Raw genomic sequence first — 19,262 nt, 5'->3', positions numbered from 1 at the left:
TCTGTAATATACAAAAGAGGCATCACATTGCCCATTTTTTAAAAAAAATTTTTTGAATTCCCTAGAACTTCTGGCCCCAGCAATTCTAAGTAAGGTTTCATGGATGTGTGCTAAGATCACCATGCCTGCAGCCAAGGCAAACTGCAACGATCCATGAAGAAGCCAGCTTGTCTCCCAGCTTGTGCAGCCTCCACCTTCCTTGTCCCATGACTCTGTCTCCCAACCTTTGTGAATAGAATTGTCCCTTGTCTATAAAATTCCATCTAGGCTGGACATACTTGTCTGATAGTGGTTCTAGCCAGGACTATTTCTGGTTGCATTTTTCCTTCATGAAAATATTCCCTTCCCTTTGGGGTCCTGTTATCTGCAAAGGATCAGGAGCTGATGAAATAGAATAAGTCATATAAAGAATGGACAAGCATATTAGTTCACCCTCCATGGATGAGATATCTGCATTTGTAATAGATGTATTTTTTTTCACCTTTTATTCTTCTTTTTCTTTCTTTCTTTTTTTTTTTTTTTTTTTTTTTTGACAGAGTCTTACTCTGTCACCCAGGCTGCTGGAGTGCAGTGGTACAATCTCGGCTCACTACAATATCTGCCTCCCGGGTTCTTGTACCTAAGCCTGCCAAGTAGCTAGGATTATAGGCACCTGTCACCATGCCTGGCTAATTTTTGTATTTTTAGTAGAGACGGGGTTTCATCACGTTGGCCAGGCTGGTCTTGAACTCCTGACTGCAGGTGATCTGCCTACCTCGACCTCCCAAAGTGTTGGGATTACAGCCATGAGCCACTGTGCTCAGACCACTTTTTATTCTTAATTGTGGTAAAATACACAACTTAAATTTTTACCATCTTAACATTTATTTATTTATTTATTTATTTTTTATTTTTGAGATGGAGTCTCACTCTGTCACCCAGGCTGGAGTGCAGTGGCCTGATTATAGCTCACTGCAGTCTCGAACTCCCAGGTTCAAGCAATCCTCTTGCTTCAGCCTGGTGAGTAGCTGGGACTACAGGCACGAGCCACCACACCCGGGTAATTTTTTAATATTTTTGTAAAGATGAGGTCTTGCTATGTTGCCCAGGCTGGTGTCAAACTCCTGGCCTCAAGCAATCCTCCTGCCTCTGCCTTCCAAAGTGCTGGGATTATTACAGCCATAAGCCACTGCGCCTGGACTATCTTAGTCATCTGTAAGTGTACGGTGCAGTAGTGTTCAATGTATTCACGTTGTTGGGCCAATCTTCAGAACATTCTCATATCCAATAAACAACTCCCCATTTCCCCCTCCTCATAGCCCCTGACAAACACCATTCCACTTTCTGTCTTTATGAAGCTGACTACTTTAGATGCCTCATGGAAGTAGAATCACACAGGGGTTGTCTTTTGGTGACTGGCCTATTTTACTCAGCTTGATGTCCTCAAGGTGCATCCATGCAACAGGATCTCTCTCTCTCTCTCTCATTCTTTCCTTTTAAAATGGAGTCTTGCTCGTCACCAGGCCGGAGTGCAATCATAGCTCACTGCAGCCTTAAACTCCGGGGTCAAGTGATCCTCCATCCTCCTGCCTCAGCCTCCCTAGTAGCTGGGACTACATATGTGTACCACCATGCTCAGCTAATTTTTTAATTTTTTTGTAGAGATCGGGGGGGTCTCCCTAAATTGCCCAGGCTGGTCTTGATATCCTGGCCTCAAGCAATCCTCCCTCCTTGATCTCCCAAAATATTAGGATTACAGGCATGAGCCACCGTGCCCGGCCAGGATTTTTCCTCTTTCTAAGACTAAACAACATTCCACTGTATACATCACATTTTGCTCCTCCATTCATCCATCATGGGAACCTGGGTTGCTTCCACCATCTGGCCATTGTTACTAATGCTGCTATAAACATAGGGGCACTGTAACATATTTCTAAACCTCTCAATATACACCCCCTTATGAGTACAGCATTCTGATCCCACCTCTCTCTGCCATTATTACCCCACAGAGAAGGGGAAAGCAATGTTGTCTCAGGAGGGAGAAGGAGTTTCCCCAGAAGACAGGAAGGGAGAATCTACCTTCTCTGCCCCGTGGATTCTAGAAAGAGAAAGAAGGCTCACCTCATTATCCGCACTACCCTCCCAGGGAAGGTGGAAAAGAAAAGAAAGATGAACGTTCATGGGCACGGGGCTTGAACTTCCCTACCTGAACAAACATCCAGAAGTGGGCAGACTCTTTAGATTCCAGTGGGTAGAGTCAGGAAGGTTGTCAGGCTGTGGGAATGGTGCATGGGACTTGGTGGCTTGCCTTCCAGGACTTGGCAGGAGATGACAACAACGGTCACTTCTGAAGTGTCTTGGGCAACAATGTAGAAGCAGTAAACAGTGGCTGGGAAGATAAGCTTGAGGCAGTGCCCTTAGTTTTTGCAGCAAAAAGTTCAGGGCAAGATAGGGCAGAAGATGCTTTAAGGCCTGATGGGTGAACTGAAGCCTGGAGTCAGGAGGAAGAAGTCCCATGCATGGGGACCTCACAACCATGGGCAAATGTCCAGGCCACAGGCTGCAGCAGTGGAAACTAAGATAGCCCTAAAAGACAAAAAGGGACTGGTCACCCCTCCATGGCAAGGAGCAGATTCCAGCAGCCACACTGCCACAGGCTCAGGCCATCATCCTGCAGATTCCGTGGGTATTCAAAGTCCCCTCTCCCCACTGCCTTGAAGACACAGTCAGCACCTGTCTCCACACACACCTGGCGCCATCACTCTTTAGGAAGGACAGAGGAGGGGCAGAGCAGTCCCTAAGGAGACCGCACCTCCCAACAGGGACTCTCTAACACGGCCTGGAGAGAATCTGACTATTCCGTTGCAAGGAGACAGAGAGTAGTAGGTGCCATTGGTGCCATGCGCAGGTCTCCTTGACCAGCTGGTGCACCCAGCTGCTACAAGTGTTGCAGGGAACCTCAATGCGTGGTTGTGGCTTTCTCTGGACTGTCACCTCTGCCGTGAAAGCTGCTACACCTGGAGACACCTGGGAGGTGCAAGGCCCAGGCCTCTGCCTAAGAGCAACTAATGGCTTGCGGATGTGGAAGCACAAAACCCTAACCCCCTTGTCTCAAGGTGGAGCCAACTCCCTGGTACCATTCCGGCTCCAGAGCCCCCCAGGGGGTCAGGTAGAAGCTGAGTGCCCCTGGTGCACACCTCTCAGCTCCTCCCCTGCCCTCTCCTGCTTCCTTCACCAGGTCAGGGGCACCGGAACCCGGCTCTCAGGCTCTGCTTCCAGGGAACCCCACCCAACACATACATAATTTGCAGCTACTCTGTTCTTACCACATTGTGTGGAGGTGTCTAAGAATAAAGAATCGTATTTTCTTTATACGGGTAACTGTGGTGAGAGTGAATCTGTAACTGACTCCACTGTGCAGTTAAACAATGTCTTCAGGCAAAAGTGACTCTCATGAGGGCTTTACAGGCCCTGGAGGGGGGCCCCGGGGGAGGCCATCTGGGGGCAGGCAGTGGCTCCACACTGGCCTTTGCCTGCAGGAGGATTGCTGTGCTCATCTCTAACCCAGACCTCCCAGGAGGTTTGTTCTCCGTTCCCACCAGAGTAGGGTTGCCAGATTTAGGTAATAAAAATGTCAGATGCACAGTGAAATTTGAATTTCAGATAAACACAACATAACTTTTTAGTATAAGTATGGCCCAAGTATTTCACAGACTGTACTTATACAGAAGGGGCTTTTTCTTGTTTATCTGAAATGTAAATTTCACTGGGCATCCTGATTTCATCTGGCGGCGCCCCCCGCCCCCGCCCCAACACTCCCACACAGTCTGACTCAGCAGAAGCCCCCAGATCTGCCCACACACCCAGCCCTGGGTTGCCGCGGGAACCGCAAGGGTCCAAAGTTCTTCCTGCTGGGATTCCACTCCTGGCTCAGCCGCCGTTAGGCCGGCCAGTTATTCTACCCTCTCTGGATCTGATGAAAGCCACAGACTGACGAGGCTCGAAGCTAAAGGGGAAACAAGATGATAATACACAGCTTGGGGGCGGGGTCTGCCGGCCCTGCGGGCCGCCGGTGAAATACCACTACTCTGATCGTTTTTTCACTGACCCGGTGAGGCGGGGTGGGGGGGGGGGGTGGGGCGGGGCGAGCCCCAAGGGGCCCTCGATCCAGAATCTACAATGAACTCAAACAAATTTACAAGAAAAAAACAAACAACCCCATCAAAAAGTGGGCGAGGGACATGAACAGACACTTCTCAAAAGAAGACATTTATGCAGCCAAAAAACACATGAAAAAATGCTCATCATCACTGGCCATCAGAGAAATGCAAATCAAAACCACTATGAGATATCATCTCACACCAGTTAGAATGGCAATCATTAAAAAGTCAGGAAACAACAGGTGCTGGAGAGGATGTGGAGAAATAGGAACACTTTTACACTGTTGGTGGGACTGTAAACTAGTTCAACCATTGTGGAAGTCAGTGTGGCAATTCCTCAGGGATCTAGAACTAGAAATACCATTTGACCCAGCCATCCCATTACTGGGTATATACCCAAATGACTATAAATCATGCTGCTATAAAGACACATGCACACGTATGTTTATTGCGGCATTATTCACAATAGCAAAGTCTTGGAACCAACCCAAATGTCCAACAATGATAGACTGGATTAAGAAAATGTGGCACATATACACCATGGAATACTATGCAGCCATAAAAAATGATGAGTTCATGTCCTTTGTAGGGACATGGATGAAACTGGAAACCATCATTCTCAGTAAACTATCGCAAGAACAAAAAACCAAACACCGCATATTCTCACTCATAGGTGGGAATTGAACAATGAGATCACATGGACACAGGAAGGGGAATATCACACTCTGGGGACTGTGGTGGGGAGGGGGGAGGGGGGAGGGATAGCATTGGGAGATATACCTAATGCTAGATGACGAGTTAGTGGGTGCAGCGCACCAGCATGGCACATGTATACATATGTAACTAACCTGCACAATGTGCACATGTACCCTAAAACTTAAAGTATAATTAAAAAAAAAAAATACACAGCTTGGGAGATCACTGCAGCAGCTTGTCACTCAGAAGTCACCTCGGAGGCAAGCACTAGTCTGGATGTCAGCTTGTCCCTGATCACATGGAAAGAAGGTCTGGTGCCAGCCTGGGCTCACCCCGGGACTAGAAACAGAATAAGGATCACAGACAAGCGGGAGAAATGGAACCGAATTGAGCTGGCGAGTAAGGGGGCTCATGGTGGCTGAGCACCTACTACGTGCCTGCCTCTGTATGGCCATTGTCACACATAGTCCTCAAAACGAATTCTGCAACATTAGAGAATTGTTCCTATTTTAAGAGATGTGAAAATGGAGGCCCGAAGAGGCAAAGGGGGCCACCTATCTAGTAAAAGACAGTGATGAGCTACAGGCTGAGGTCTGGGTGGTTCCAAAGACCAGCTCTTCCCTCTCCAGGACAGGAGTCAGAACAACAAGGACAGTTCTAGCAGATGCTGTCCCTGCCCTGCCCATGTCCCCTCAGGGCTCACGGTTTCCATGGTGGCTCTTCGCCCTGCAAGTGGACAGGGCTGGGGACGAGACACCTTGGGAGCAGCCCTCGGCCAGGATGTGAGTAGGTGGGTAAGTATCCAGCCCCACACCCCTCAGGTGGCACAGCTCTGGGGCCTGTCCCACATTAGGTGATATCCAGACATCCCCAGTGGGAGGGAGCCCCCAGTGCTCATGGCAGTAACTGCTCAAGGCCACCTTCCCTTCCCGGTCTCACATCCTCACTCCCTTCCTCATGGGACCAGGAGCCCTTTCCATATCAACTACTTGCACTGCAATTAGATGATCAGGTCAGCAACTGGGAAACCCACCTAAGAGAGCAGCTCATGCTTATCCAGGCTTACCAAGGCACTGTGCTAAGCTCTGCACCAAGATCATCTCATTTCATCCACCCACCTGCCCTTGGGATGAGATAGCTTCTATGATTATCCCATTTCACAGATAAGATAAATTAACTGACCTATGGCATTGCCAGGCCTTAAACCGAGTGGGCCTCAGCCTAATATCTGTGTTCTCAACCACTGAGATATTAAGCAAGGCTTCCATTGAGCTTCTGGGCAATCATTTTCCCTCCTTCTAGCTTTGGACTGACTTCCTCTGCTTGGGTGCACATATAAACAGGAGATGCAGCAGTTGGCTGCCCCAAAACAAAGGGGCATCTTGTGTACAGGTGGAGCTGTGCAGTGGTGCAGTGTTTTAAGCATTGCCTTCATTCCACTCATAGGATATCGAAGGCCCACGTGCCATGTATTCACCTCCTGTTCTTTGCTGGACAGAATGCCTCGCCCAAGATTTAATTTTCCTTCATGCCTCTGCTCTCACATTTTGTGTGTCCTGCCCTTGCCTGTTAGGCCTCAGTGCGGTGGTTCTGGATCCTCCTAAGGACCAAGGCATCTGAGTTCCTCCAGCCCTCCGGGTCCACATGTCTCCGGATAGGAGGGTGTGAGTATGTGCTTCTGTGAGTCTCAGTTCAGAAATCGGCTCTAAGTGACTTGCCTGATCTTCCCAAATGCAAAGACCTACTTAAGACCCTTTCAAAAGAAAATCACTAGGCTTGTTGGCTCTGGCTTCAGAAAAGGGGCCTGAGCAAGAGTTCTATCTGTTTGATTTGTCTCCATTCAAAGCCACATTCTCAAGGTTATAAAGAAAGGATTTCCCAGATTGTCATTGCTTTCATTGATTGCATTATCACCTGAGCAGTATCTTGCAGAGACTATAGATAGGAGTTTCAGTAATTTCTAAATAGCTTTTGGTGTTTTATAACATCAGAAGATAAGCTTGCCATTTGTGAACATGCGCTTGGACAAGCAACATTCACGCATTCCTTAGGAGGAAAAGAATCTGTTTCTGGGCCTGGGAAGGGTGGTGTTCTGCCTCTACTAAGGGTCAGTTTCAACACTGGATTGTTGGGAAAGAGTTTAAGCTGGAAAAAAGATCTCGGTTTCAATAATCTTCTTAAAATCAGCCACCCTTTGAGCATCTATTAAAAGTTCAAATCACGGGTTGCAAACGAAAAAGCCAGAGGGACAAGGCAAATTAAAAAAATAAAGCAGTAAAGAAAACAGTGCAAGGGCGCTGATAAAAGAGGACCAACATTGGACATCCACTGAGGAGGTCACAAAAGTGCTATGGACTGTGTAGCTGACTGAGGTCCCAGACCCCATCTAAAGGAGGCCACCCCTTTCTGGAATGTGGGTCCCATGTGACTGGCTCTTCTGAGTCTTTTCAAGAGAAGCCCAACATCTAGATTTTTATGTACTAGTACCCAATTTTTAAATGTTGGGAAATCATTCAAATATTCATAATGCTGTATGGACCCAACAAAACAAAGCCATGCCACAGTTTGCCTCTCCTGCTATGGACCTTCCTTCAAGAAAAATGCCCCCTTGCACATAAAAATACAATTTGACATCATATTTCAGGCTTTTGTGGATCAGGGATCTCAGGGTTTTTTCTGTTTGTTTTTGTTTTTTTTCGAGACATATCACTTTGTCACCCAGGCTAGAGTGCAGTGGCATGATCTCAGCTCACCACAACCTCTGCATCCTGGGTTCAAGTGATTCTTCCGTCTCAGCCTCCCGAGTAGCTGGGATTCCAGGCATGCACCGCAACACCTGGCTAATTCTTTTTGTTTTTTTTTTTGTTTTTTTGTTTTTGTATTTTTAGTAGAGACAGGGTTTCACCATGTTGGCCAGGCTGGTCTCAAACTCCTGACCTCAAGTGATCCATCTGCCTTGGCCTCCCAAAATGCTAGGATTACAGGCATGAGACACCGTGTCCAGCCCATAGTCAAGTTTTGATTCTTAAAAAACAATCTTGGCTGGGGCTGGGTGCAGTGGCACACGCCTGTAATCCCAGCACTTTGGGAGGCCAAGGTGGGTGGATCATCTGAGGTCAGAAGTTCGAGACCAGCCTGAGCAACATGGTGAAACTTCGTCTCTACTAAATACAAAAAAATTAGCCAGGTGTGGTGGCACATGCCTGTAATCCCAGCTACTCGGGAAGCTGAGGAAGGAGAATCACTTAAACCCAGGAGGTGGATGTGGCAATGAGCCGAGATCATGCCATTGCACTCCAGCCTGGGCAATAAGAGCAAAACTCCATCTCAAAAAAAAAGTATATATATATATATATATATATATATATATATATATATATATATATATATATGATCAGGTCATTCTCATCTTGAACCTTGGACATGGTTTCCCTGGGACATGTTCTGACCTTCCCTGTGAAAAATATCTACAAACAGTGACTGCCATTCTTGCCTCTGCTGTACTTCCATCTTCCTACTCGGGGACCACATGCTACTCCCAGCATCTTCCCTTAAATCCTTACTGGGATTTTCTTTTTTTTTTTTTTTTTGAGACAGAGTCTCGCTCTGTCCCCCAGGCCAGAGTGCAGTGGTGCGATCTCGGTTCACTGCAAGCTCCACCTCCTGGGTTCAGGCCATTCTCCTGCCTCAGCCTCAGTAGCTGGGACTGCGCCTGCCACCATGCCCAGTTAATTTTCTGTATTTTTTTTTTTTTAGTAGAGATGGGGTTTCACTGTGTTAGCCAGGATGGTCTCAATCTCCTGACCTCGTGATCTGCCTGCCTTGGCCTCCCAAAGTGCTGGGATTACAGGCGTGAGCCACTGTGCCCGGCTGGGATTTTCATCTTTAAAGCATCCCTGGTGAAGCTTTGATTTCCAGTGCTTGCAAACCCATCTGAAAGTGCCAAGATGTGGTCCCCGTTCTCTTCCCTCTGTGTGGCCCTTGGGTGTTGGTGGCATTTAGATGTTGATCAAGTCATGCCTGGCCCTAGCTCTGCTCTAGAGGTTTGGATCTGTATATTCCATCCTGCTCACAGCGTCTACTTGCCTGCATGGACTTTGGATAGAGTCACCTGGAAATGACCAGATACACATATGCCATCCCTCCTTCTTTGCAGAGAAGACGAGAAAGACCTTTGCACTGATCTGCACTCTGAGCCACTGCCATCTGCTCATTGAATGCTACCCCTCTCTTAGTGGCAGTGAAAAGGCAGAAGGAGCCACACCTGGCTGGACTTGTGTTTGATCTTGGCTTTACCCTTTACTTGGTGGATCTGTTCCTACCTCTCCATTCCTGCCATCACTTAAGGATCCCCTACTATGGATGGGCTAGGTGTCTTGCTAAATCACAGACATCTTATTTAATCCTCACAACAAAGCTATGATGTAGGAACATATCTGAGCCCCATTTGCCAGATGAGGAAATGGGGGCTTAGACAGTTTAGTAACATGCCCAAGATCATATACTTGGTGAAGAGAAGAGCCAGAGCTTGAATCCTTCGTGTTAAGCTCATACCTGTGAGTTCAGCCAACTAACCAACAGCTACTTTTTTCTTCTTGATCTATATGGGTCGTGATAATCCCCAAGCCAGGTCACTGAGTGGCTTAGAATGAGCTCATATGAAGTGCCCAGATGAATGAGGGTCTCAAAGGTAATGTTGCTATAACAATCACCCTCACGTCAGCATACCCCAGCCCTGACCCACAATCTCTCCCTGGATTTAAAGTGTGTACTTGGCTCTAGGAACCTTCACCCTTCAGCCTGGCACACTTGGTGTCTGTCTGTGCTGACTCTCTGGATTTGGCCAACCTTCAAGCCCCTTCAACCTCATCTATGCCGTCACCTTGCCAGTTGGGTGGCTGCGTTTTCCTAAGTACAGACCCATGTGGTTTTCTGCACCTCTCAATAGTTCCCTCAGGCATGCAGCAGTGAGGGGCATGTCCCAGGCAGGGGTTGGGCACTTTGGGTGCCCATGGGCCCTCACAGGAGCAGTGCCGTAGAAGCCCACAAACCCTTATGCAGGGATACGTGGGAGAAAGGAAAACACACAGACTCCAGACAGCAGGAACACAACCAGGAGGACAGGGCTGCCCTGAGGTACAAAGAGATGCTTCTGCACAGCATGAAGTATGTCTCAACATAGCATCTGGGGTAATCCCAGCATGAACTAGTTGCATAACCTTGCCCAAATCACTTTCCCTTCTTGGCCTTAGTTGCTTCATCTATAAAATGGGGAGGAACAGAGTTAGGTTACTAATTTTCCGAACAATAGTCCCTAGGCCTCCCCCCATTCTCAGGGATTCACAATCCTATTCACACCAGCCTATTTACGGCTTTGAAAAGTCCTGTAAAGCAAGGGAACTACTGACCTGGCCTAGCCCATTATCCTTTACCTTTCCTAGACCAGACAGCCTTTTAAGTAACATCAGTTAGCTTCCCTTGAACCAGTGTTCTGTGGAACATGCGTTGGCTAATTTTCAAGATTCTTCTGGTGCTAAAGATCTTTAATTCGACAGCCCCTGAGTCTGTGCTAGGGATTGGGAGGCCTGGTTAGCTGTGGGCCCTCTGGAATTTATGAGGCTCCTGCCCTCTGTTTTCTCAGCCATCACACAAGGACTCCAACACCTGTTCTCATGATCAATTGGGACAATTTTTTTAGCTTTCTAACTGCTCTCCCTTCTCTCCAATTTTACATGGAGAATCACCTCTTCCTGCTTTCATCCAATGTGGCTTGGGTGGGGCCAGTCTCCCACTTGGCTCCAGGGACACACACATGACCAGGCCTGGCCAATGAGGTAACAACACACATGACCAGGCCTGGCCAGTGAGGTAACAACACACATGACCAGCCCTGGCCAGTGAGGTAACAACACACATGACCAGGCCTGGCCAATGAGGTAACACATCCTCCTGGCCACAGTGACTGCATCATTGTGGACACGTGACCTCAGCTGGGCCAGCCAGACAGAATCCTGGTACTTTTGCCAGAAAGATTAGGCAAGAAGTGGTGCCCCCTTCTTGCTGGGGTTGCTAAGTGAGTGTTCGTCTCTTCTTCCACTTGTTGGGGATCCTGTCAGAGCGATCCTGGCAATGCAGAACTGGAGATGGTGACAAGTAGTTTCTTGACAACATCATTTGAGGGCCTAGATACAGCCAGTCCTGAAGCCATATGTGCTGCAATCAATCCTTTGCCTTTTAACTAGTTTGAGTTTAGTTTCTAATCCTAACTGAAAGAGCCCCATTCCACCAATTTTACAAGGGACACAATGATAATTAAATGTTAAAGAAGGAAGGGGCCTTAAAGGCTGGTAAAGCAATGCGTGAGAAGCGCTTGGGAGGTAGGATGGGACAGTTACCCTATGTGGGCACAAGCCCAGATGCCTGGGAAGAAGGGACCAATCATGTAGACCTCAGCAACATTGGGTAATGCTTAACCCAAAGAAATGCTGTCCACTCTAGAAGTGGAATTGAGGGCCCTGCAATGTCAAACCTAAGCATAGGCTCAGTCCTGATAGGATGCATTCTAATACAGCCTTGCTACTCCACGTGCAGCCTGTGGGCCTGCAGCTTTGACGTCTCTTGGAGTTTGTTAGGAATGCAGAATCTCAGGCTCCACTCCAGACCTACTAAATCTGCATCTTAACCAGACCCCAGATGGCCCATGTGCATGATCAAAGTTGAGAAGCACCACCACAGCACTGTTGAAGTGACTGTGTAGCGTGTCCATAGACCCCTTCCTGCTGCTATGAACATCCTGCCCACCCACCAGGAAGTGGACAGTTTCCCCTCCCCTTTTGTCTGGGCTCTCGCCCTATGGCTTAGTTAGCCCGGTAGAAGGTGATAAAAATGGTGCTGCCAGTTCTGGGCCTGGCAGCCTCTGCTTCCTCTCTCAGAAGCCAGCTGGGTACAGTGGCTCACACCTGTAATCCCAGCACTTTGTGAGGCCGAGGCAGAGGCCTGAGGTCAGGAGTTTGAGATCAGCCTGGCCAACATGGTGAAATCCCATCTCTACTAAAAACACAAAAATTAGCTGGGCATTGTGGCAGGCACCTGCAATCCCAGCTACTTAGGAGGCTGAGGCAGGAGAATTGCTTGAACCCAGGATTGGGAGGCGGAGGTTGCAGTGAGCCAAGATCACACCACTGCACTCCAACCTGGGCAACAGAGCAAGACACTGTCTCAAAAAAAGAAAAAAAGTCAGCCTACTTGCCCTGAGACCTCCATGCTGTAAGAAAACCCAGACAAACCACATAGAAATGTTTCTTGGAGAGCCCAAAAGTCCCAGCTGTGTGAGTGAGGCCTTCTTGGGCCACCCTGTCCAGCCTAGCCCCCAGCTGAGTGACCCTCAGTGACACAATGTGGAACTGAGTCCTGCTCACATTCCAGACCCAGAGAATTGGAAGAAATACGAATCTTTGCTGTTCTAGGCCACTGTGCTCATGTTATTTTGTCACACAGCAGAAGTTACTGGGGCCATGACCGCCTTTCCTCCTCACTGAAGGAGGGGGCTGTCCTGCAGAATGTTCACACACTGTGAGCACCATACTGAGCACTTTCTGCCTCTCAGGCGCTGCTCCAGGCACAGAGATGGAGTGGGAGAGGGCAGACTGCATCCCTGCTCTGGTGAAACTGGGATTTTTATCCAGGGAGAGGGCAGTAGACAAGAAAACACACAAACGTAACTTCAGAGAGATAAGGAGCAATTGGAATGGGGCTGGGGACACAATTAGGTAGAATAGGGAAGATCTTTCTGAAGACACACACTTGATCTGAGGCCCTCCTGTTGAACAGGGGCAAACCATAAAATGATCAGAGGAAAAAGTGATGCCGGCAGCGAGAACAGCAAATGCAAAAATCAAAAAGCGCAGGAGGTCTGGGAGTGAAGGCAGAGGGAAAGGGAAAGCCAGGAGAGGGGAATGAGATCAGAGATGAAGTCACAAAAGTCAGCAGGGGCCAGAGCAGCAGCGTCTAGCACACCGGCCACCAGCCACCCACGGCTGTGTAATCTAAGCTTCCATTTAAACAACAAGCGCAGCTCCTCAGTCCCACTGGCCACATCCCAAGTGCCCAGTGGCCCTGTGTGCCTAGTGGCTATCATATGAGACAACACAGAGACAGAATATTCCCGTGACGGTTCTGTTGGCTGAGATGGCTATAGAATAACTCAGAAGCAGATCAGAACCAGGGTTCAAGGTCAGACCATGTGTTCTTGGGCTTAGTATTCCATTAAATTTCTGAAGGTTCCAGTTTTCCCCAGGGTTAAATGAGGCTTTTCCAGCCCAACAGTGAGTCCAAATTATCCACAGCAAGAAGGCAAGTCCACAAACAGTTGCACACGGGTCCTATCCAAGGAGCATCAGCAAGGCCTCATCCGTGGAAACTGGCAGCAGAGGTTTGTGTAACTGACTTCTTTGCAACCTCATTTAAGTTGCCAATTGGGGCTCCCAGATGTGAAAAAAGAACAGAGCATGGCTACTATTTCAGGGCACCACGCAGAAGGGAGAGTGCCACAATTAGCTGAAGCTGCTTTCGATTAGCAGATTTTCTTCCTTGGTGCATAACATCTGTCCGTGTATAGACATCGCTCCATCTTGCCCCATCAGAGCGAGGGACCGGGCCAGTGAAACAGGCGGGCCCACAGGGAGTTCAGCATCCATCAGGGCAACGTCCAAGAGGAGCTGGAAATAGGCACTATGGAACTTGGCACATCGATGGCAGTTTGTCTTAGGGAAAGGCTAAGAAAGGAGACCCTGCTTCCTCACACAAGCTGGGAGGCAGCAGATGGAGACATAAGTTTTCCTTGGGGTTAGAAAGACCTGCTTCGTCATTTAGTATTTATTTATGACATCTCCACAAGTACCTGATCCTCTGGGGTGGTTACCTAACCATGCTCATCTGAGAAACGGGGCCAATGACACCCACCTCATGGAGCTGGGGAGGAGTAGGTGGAATAATCTCTGGAAACACACTTGGCATGCAGCAGGCATTTTGTAAATGGTGGCTGAATCATAATCTTGATAGGAAAGAACCAGGTGAATGAGAGAGATGGGCATGGGAACGTTTGATCAGCACTCAGAACTGGCTCCTCCATTTGTTCAGTCAACACAGGTTAACTCTGCAAATTGGCTCTGGAGCCTTGGAAAACTCCCTCAACCAGCCTGGGTTCCTCTTTCCTACCTGGGGCCTGTAGCTGATCTCTATGGTTCTTCCCAGTTCTCCTTGCCTAACAGAAAGTTTGCAGCCGTCCTTAAGGCGTGACCCACCTGAGTTCAATCGCAGAGGGTGGGCAAAGTACTAAGACCCAGAATCCTACAATCTTGGATTTGGAAACGGCCTTTAAAGATCTTTTGGTCCAGCTCCCAGCTGATCACAAGAATCCCGTTCCCTTCCATGCTGACGGAAGAGCCGTGGCCTGCACACTCTTGCTGCCTCGCAAAGCAGCCCATTCTCTTTTCAGAGAGCTCTAATGTTGGGGATAGTCGATAGAGGGTGAAGGCATGCTCCAGGTTAATGACCCTCTTTACATGTGGCACCAGCACAGAACAGTCTTCAGTTTCTGTGTCTGCAGAATGAACCTGAGAACACCTGCTTCACAGAGGTCGGAATTAAGAGCAATAACATAGCTGGTGGGTCTGGCACGGGAGGTTCAGCGTTTGCTCCCTTTCTCCTCTCCAAATTAAACCTGCTGCAGGACGGGGACCACAGGTTGCTCTAGCGCCAGCCCCTCTACTGTCTTTTTTCCTTTTCCAGTGGGGCCTAACATGGGCTAAAATGTTCTTAGCGTGCTTGGTGAACCATTGGCGTCTTGGATTTGTGTGTGAAGCAGAGGTTGGCTTCAGCCTATCACATATAAAACTAAGGAGGGATGGCAAAGCCTAAGGGTAAAATATTTCTCTGATCCACCCCCCACCACCTCCCTTTCTACCTGACACAGTCAAGGAGAGCCAGGAGCCTTCTCAAAATCATGGGGTCCCTATAGAAGCCACTCCTTTGTGGGAGAAGGGACACAGCTGCAGCTGTGTGGACGTGTTGGCACTCACAGATGGTGAATGGACCGTAGACAGACTGTGGGAAAACACGAATGGTCCATGGTAGGGAAGGCGGCTGTGCCTCCTGGGGCCCCACTGTTTGTTGTAGAAGGCCTTGGGTCTCAAACCACCCTCAACCGAGTGCAGGTGGCCCATATGGAAAGAGCCAGCATCCTCTTTGAGAGACGGCTTTGGCCTCTGTCCCCGTCCCCCCTACCTTAGATTTTGCCCACTTTCCTGGTGTTCTAATCCATCTCCTTATTTCCCGTCACCATCCTAAAGCTCTCTTACTGTCCCAAAAGGAAAGGAAGTGATTTGATATACCAGCAGGTCACCAGGAGGTGGATTTAAAAACAGCCAAAGCAGGAAGGCCTCTTACAGAAAGGAAGGACCATCGTACACATTTTGGACGGGAGGTGGCTGTGTCAGCTACCTCTGCTCATCCTGCTATGTGGTGTGTCATTTGGCCAATGGCTGTCCCTGACCTCAATTAGGGCTAGAAGTGATGCTCTAGTGAATTTGCCATCTGAAAGCCTGGCCTCTCTGCTCTGTCTATTAAGAACACAGGTGACCTTTGCCCAGGGAGCTGGTGCAGGTGGCAAGCCGAGTCTCAGGGGAGACTAGAGTACCACCTCCCGCAGATGGTGACACAGCAGGAAGAGGCTGGGAAGGGGTGTGTGCATCAGGTGAGTCAGCTTTCCCAGGAAGAGTTTGGGGCGTACCTGGTGAACTCCTGTCCACCGGTTTGGCCCATCTAAACCTGTGTGAGAATGAGACCTTAAAGTGCTAAGACAGCCAGCTGTTGGCTGTATCTCCTTCCATGCTGCTTGGGAAAGTTCTGGATACTCACCAGGTGCTCCTGATAAGCCAGTGGCAGCCGGCAGTTTGTCTCAGTCACCTTGGATCTGGAACTGCAGGCCAGAGGTTCAGCTTATGTCTTAGGCCCATGGGGCAAATCAGTCTCAAGATCCTGAATGGACTACATTGTGACGTCACACCACAGGTCGGGGGTGAGCACAAAAAGGGCTGCAGTGGCTGCTGGCATCAGGGCACAGGGCAGGGCAGGAGCAAGAACCTCAGGCCTCTCCAGAAGAAATCAGCCTGTCTGGGTGCTGTTCTCAGCCGGGGTTGCTGGGAAAGAGTGAGGGATGTCTGCTGCACAGAAAACATCAGCCTGGAAGACTGCTTATGAATCCACCTGCTGCCACTTGCTGCCACGGTTCCTATTCTCACCTGGCCTGCGTCAATTCAGTTAAACCAAGTCCATCCTTCATACAGTTTTCCTGCACAAAGTGACTTCCGTGGGTACCCCCAGCTCCTTGCACATCTTCTGTGATGGACTTGAAATTCCAGGGCAGCTTTTTCTTCTACCGGTATACCCGTGACTTTCCCCCTACTTCCCACCTGGTAGGGACTCAAGGAAAGAGAAGTAACTTAAATATTAGCTCAGGAAAACAAGCAGAAATATAAATCCTCCCACCTTCAAGTTAAATTCAACACAGGTGTCTTTTAGGTTATCCTCTATAGCATATATGCCTGGGCTACTTTCCATTGTTGGTCATTGATAACTTGGTACAATGTATATTTACTAAGCCTAAAAAGAAAAGAAAAACTCAAAAAAGGGGGCAAAGTATAAAATGTTTCCAGAGATTCCATTCCCTTTTGCTGCTGGTGCTTGGGATTGGGGATGGAGGAGTTCTAACCAAGAGCAAACGGCTTCGCTTTGGAAACTGTTGGGTGGCCCTAAATTTTAGAGTCCAAAACAGTGGGTCTTAAACTGTAGGTTGCATTAGAATGACCTGGAAGACTTGTTAAAATACAGATTCCTGGGCCCCACTCTCAAAGTTTCTGACTCATTAGGTCTGGGGGAGAACCCAATAATTCACATTTCTTACACGTTCCCACATGACGTTGAGGCTGCTTGCTCTGAGACTACACACTTTAAGAACATGTAAGGGTGCTGGTATCTTAGGTTTGATCCTGAAATAGTATTGCCAGCTGATGGCAGTATTCAGGGGTTGCTGGAGAATAAACAGGAGCTGTAGCTTTGGGGCCAAAGCTGGCTGAGCTCTCTGGGTTCAACCAGCACGCTTTACTGAGGATCTATTCATTGCCAGAACTGAGCCACGTTTTGGGGAAGCACAACTGACATTGTCAGTGCCCTGCCCATAGCCTCTTGGCCTTACAACTTCATTGTACAAAGGTAACCTGACTCCCAGCTGCCAGTACCTGCGTATCTTTGCTTGGGGGCTTTTGCCAGCTGCTGGAGTCCACCCTGCCTACAAGCGGGCAGCTGCAAGTTCCAGAGTGTCCTCATTCAATGACTATTATCAGTTGGTAGATAAATAACCCAGCTCCCTCCCTGCTCAGGTGGAATAACTTGGAGTCATGTTCTGTACCATGTCCCAGAGGACCCGCAGGACCCACCCGTAGGTGCCTATGCTAGGCCATTCTCTTGCTATAAAGAAATATCTGAGCCTGGGTAATTTCCACAGAAAAGAGGTTTAATTGGCTCACAGTTCTGCAGGCTGTTCAGGAAGCATGGTGCCAGCACCTGCTTTGCTTCCAGTGAGGCCTTAAGGAGCTGACAATTATGTCTGAAGGTAAACAGGGAGCCAGTGTATCACATGGCAAGAGTGGGAACAAGGCAAGGGAGGTACCACACACCTTTTTTTTATTATTATTTTTTATTTTTGAGATGGAGTCTCACTCTTGTTGCCCAGGTTGGAATGTGATGGCGTGATCTCGGCTCACTGCAACTTCCACCTCCCGGGTTCAAGCAATTCTCCTGCCTCAACCTCCAAAGTAACTGGGATTTACAGGCACCCACCACCACTCCCAGCTAATTTTTTGTATTTTTAGTAGAGATGGGGTTTCACTTTTTTGGCCAGGCTGGTCTCAAACTCCTGACCTCAGATAATCCGCCCATCCTGGCCTCCCAAAGTGCTGGGATTATAGGCATGACCCACCGTACCTGGCCGGGTACCACACACTTTTAAACAGCCAGCTCTCACAGGAACTCACTATCATGAGTACAGCACCAAGACATTCACGAGGGATCTGCCCCCAGGACCCAAACACCGCCCACCAGGCCCCACTTCCAACATTGCAATCACTTTTCAACGTGAGATTTGGAGGGGACGAATATTCAAACCATATCAGTGCCCACAGTGGCAACTGGCTTGCCAACATACCCCACATTGTTGCCCCCATCCGCTGCCTCACTTCCCCGCTCCCCTACCTATGTTTCCTGGGATCAAACTGCAAATAAACTACTTCCACTCAAATCCTTGTTTCAGGGTCTGCTTCAGGGGGAACCCAAACTAAGACTTTGTAAATAAGAAATGATGTCTGTTCTTTATAAGTTCACATTTAGATGGAGAAACTATATAAATTGGCTTGGTACAATTCAGAATGTCTGGGAACCGGTGAGTGTCAGGTCTCAGGGCAGATGGAGGTGTTCTGCTGGTTGGCCTTTGGAGTATCATTAGGAATGTCTTGAGGAAACACATGAGCTGATATGCTCAGGGGGAGGCCTGGCAACCTGGCCCAAAGGCCTTTTCCTCTGCACAGGGAGGCCTGAATGTGCTACCCCCAGGGGACTGATTTGCTATACAAATTCCACCTGCTTTCCATCTCCCTGGACAATTCCTCCTGGAATAAGAATATGGAGGTGGAGCTAGCACCATATAAAATATGGCTCTTGTTCATGCTTTTGGGGGACTTTCAGGTGTTTAGAGAAGGCTCGCTAGGGATATCTGCTGGCCTGTTAGGATTAATATGCTTTCCTAGGTGTTCTGCTCAATACCATGCTACACCCAGCCTCACACCTGCACTTTGGTAGGATTAATCCAACTCTGCCATAGCTTTTGCAGGGGGCCTTAGTTTCCACCCTAACTCCTTCCACATTCTCCTCCCCATTATCATCATCATCACCATCATCATCATCACCATCAGATCTCTTAGAGATCCTGCTAACACACTACAATCCAAACGAAAACACCATGTCGAGAAAGTACTCTTCAAGTCCAGTTCCCATTCTTCCAATCAGACACGGCATGTACTGAAATTCTGGAACTGCCACTGAAAAGATCCAATCGCGGCTTGGCTGATCATTCACACAAATCATTTCTTTGGCAACATGGCACCCAGAGTTATTTTCCTCCACATTTCAACTTGGCTAGAGGAAGAATGAAGCCTACTGTACCAGAGCATTGCATCAATAACAATATCAATATTTTCAGCATTACCCAGGACTCAAAAAATGGCCTCAAACAGTCTTTAGTTCTGCCTCCAGACAAAGAATTACAACTATAAAAACACTTACCTGGGAAAAAATGTTCGACATTATTAGTGGTAA

General features: G+C 48.4%; 1 protein-coding gene across 2 annotated transcripts in view; it reads right to left on the bottom strand.

Moving 5' to 3' along the window:
* BANF2 (BANF family member 2) overlaps window positions 1-19,262 on the bottom strand; it is a 65,584-nt gene that overhangs the window by 28,917 nt on the left and 17,405 nt on the right. The window contains exons 4-5 of one of the 2 annotated variants that reach the window (XM_055105100.2): window positions 15,753-16,306; window positions 2,186-2,565 (exon numbers count right to left, since the gene is read on the bottom strand). In XM_055105100.2, coding sequence (XP_054961075.1) covers window positions 2,186-2,197 — 12 coding nt within the window. In that variant the 5' untranslated portion in view covers window positions 2,198-2,565; window positions 15,753-16,306. Of the gene's footprint in view, window positions 1-2,185; window positions 2,566-3,305; window positions 3,827-15,752; window positions 16,307-19,262 lie in introns of those variants that run through there. The other variant, XM_055105101.2, reaches the window with a different exon arrangement.

The sequence above is a fragment of the Pan paniscus genome, chromosome 21, assembly GCF_029289425.2.
Source record: "Pan paniscus chromosome 21, NHGRI_mPanPan1-v2.0_pri, whole genome shotgun sequence".
Classification (NCBI taxonomy): Eukaryota; Metazoa; Chordata; class Mammalia; order Primates; family Hominidae; genus Pan; species Pan paniscus.
Note: the sequence above shows the minus strand (reverse complement) of the source record. Positions and strands in the feature narration are given on the sequence as shown.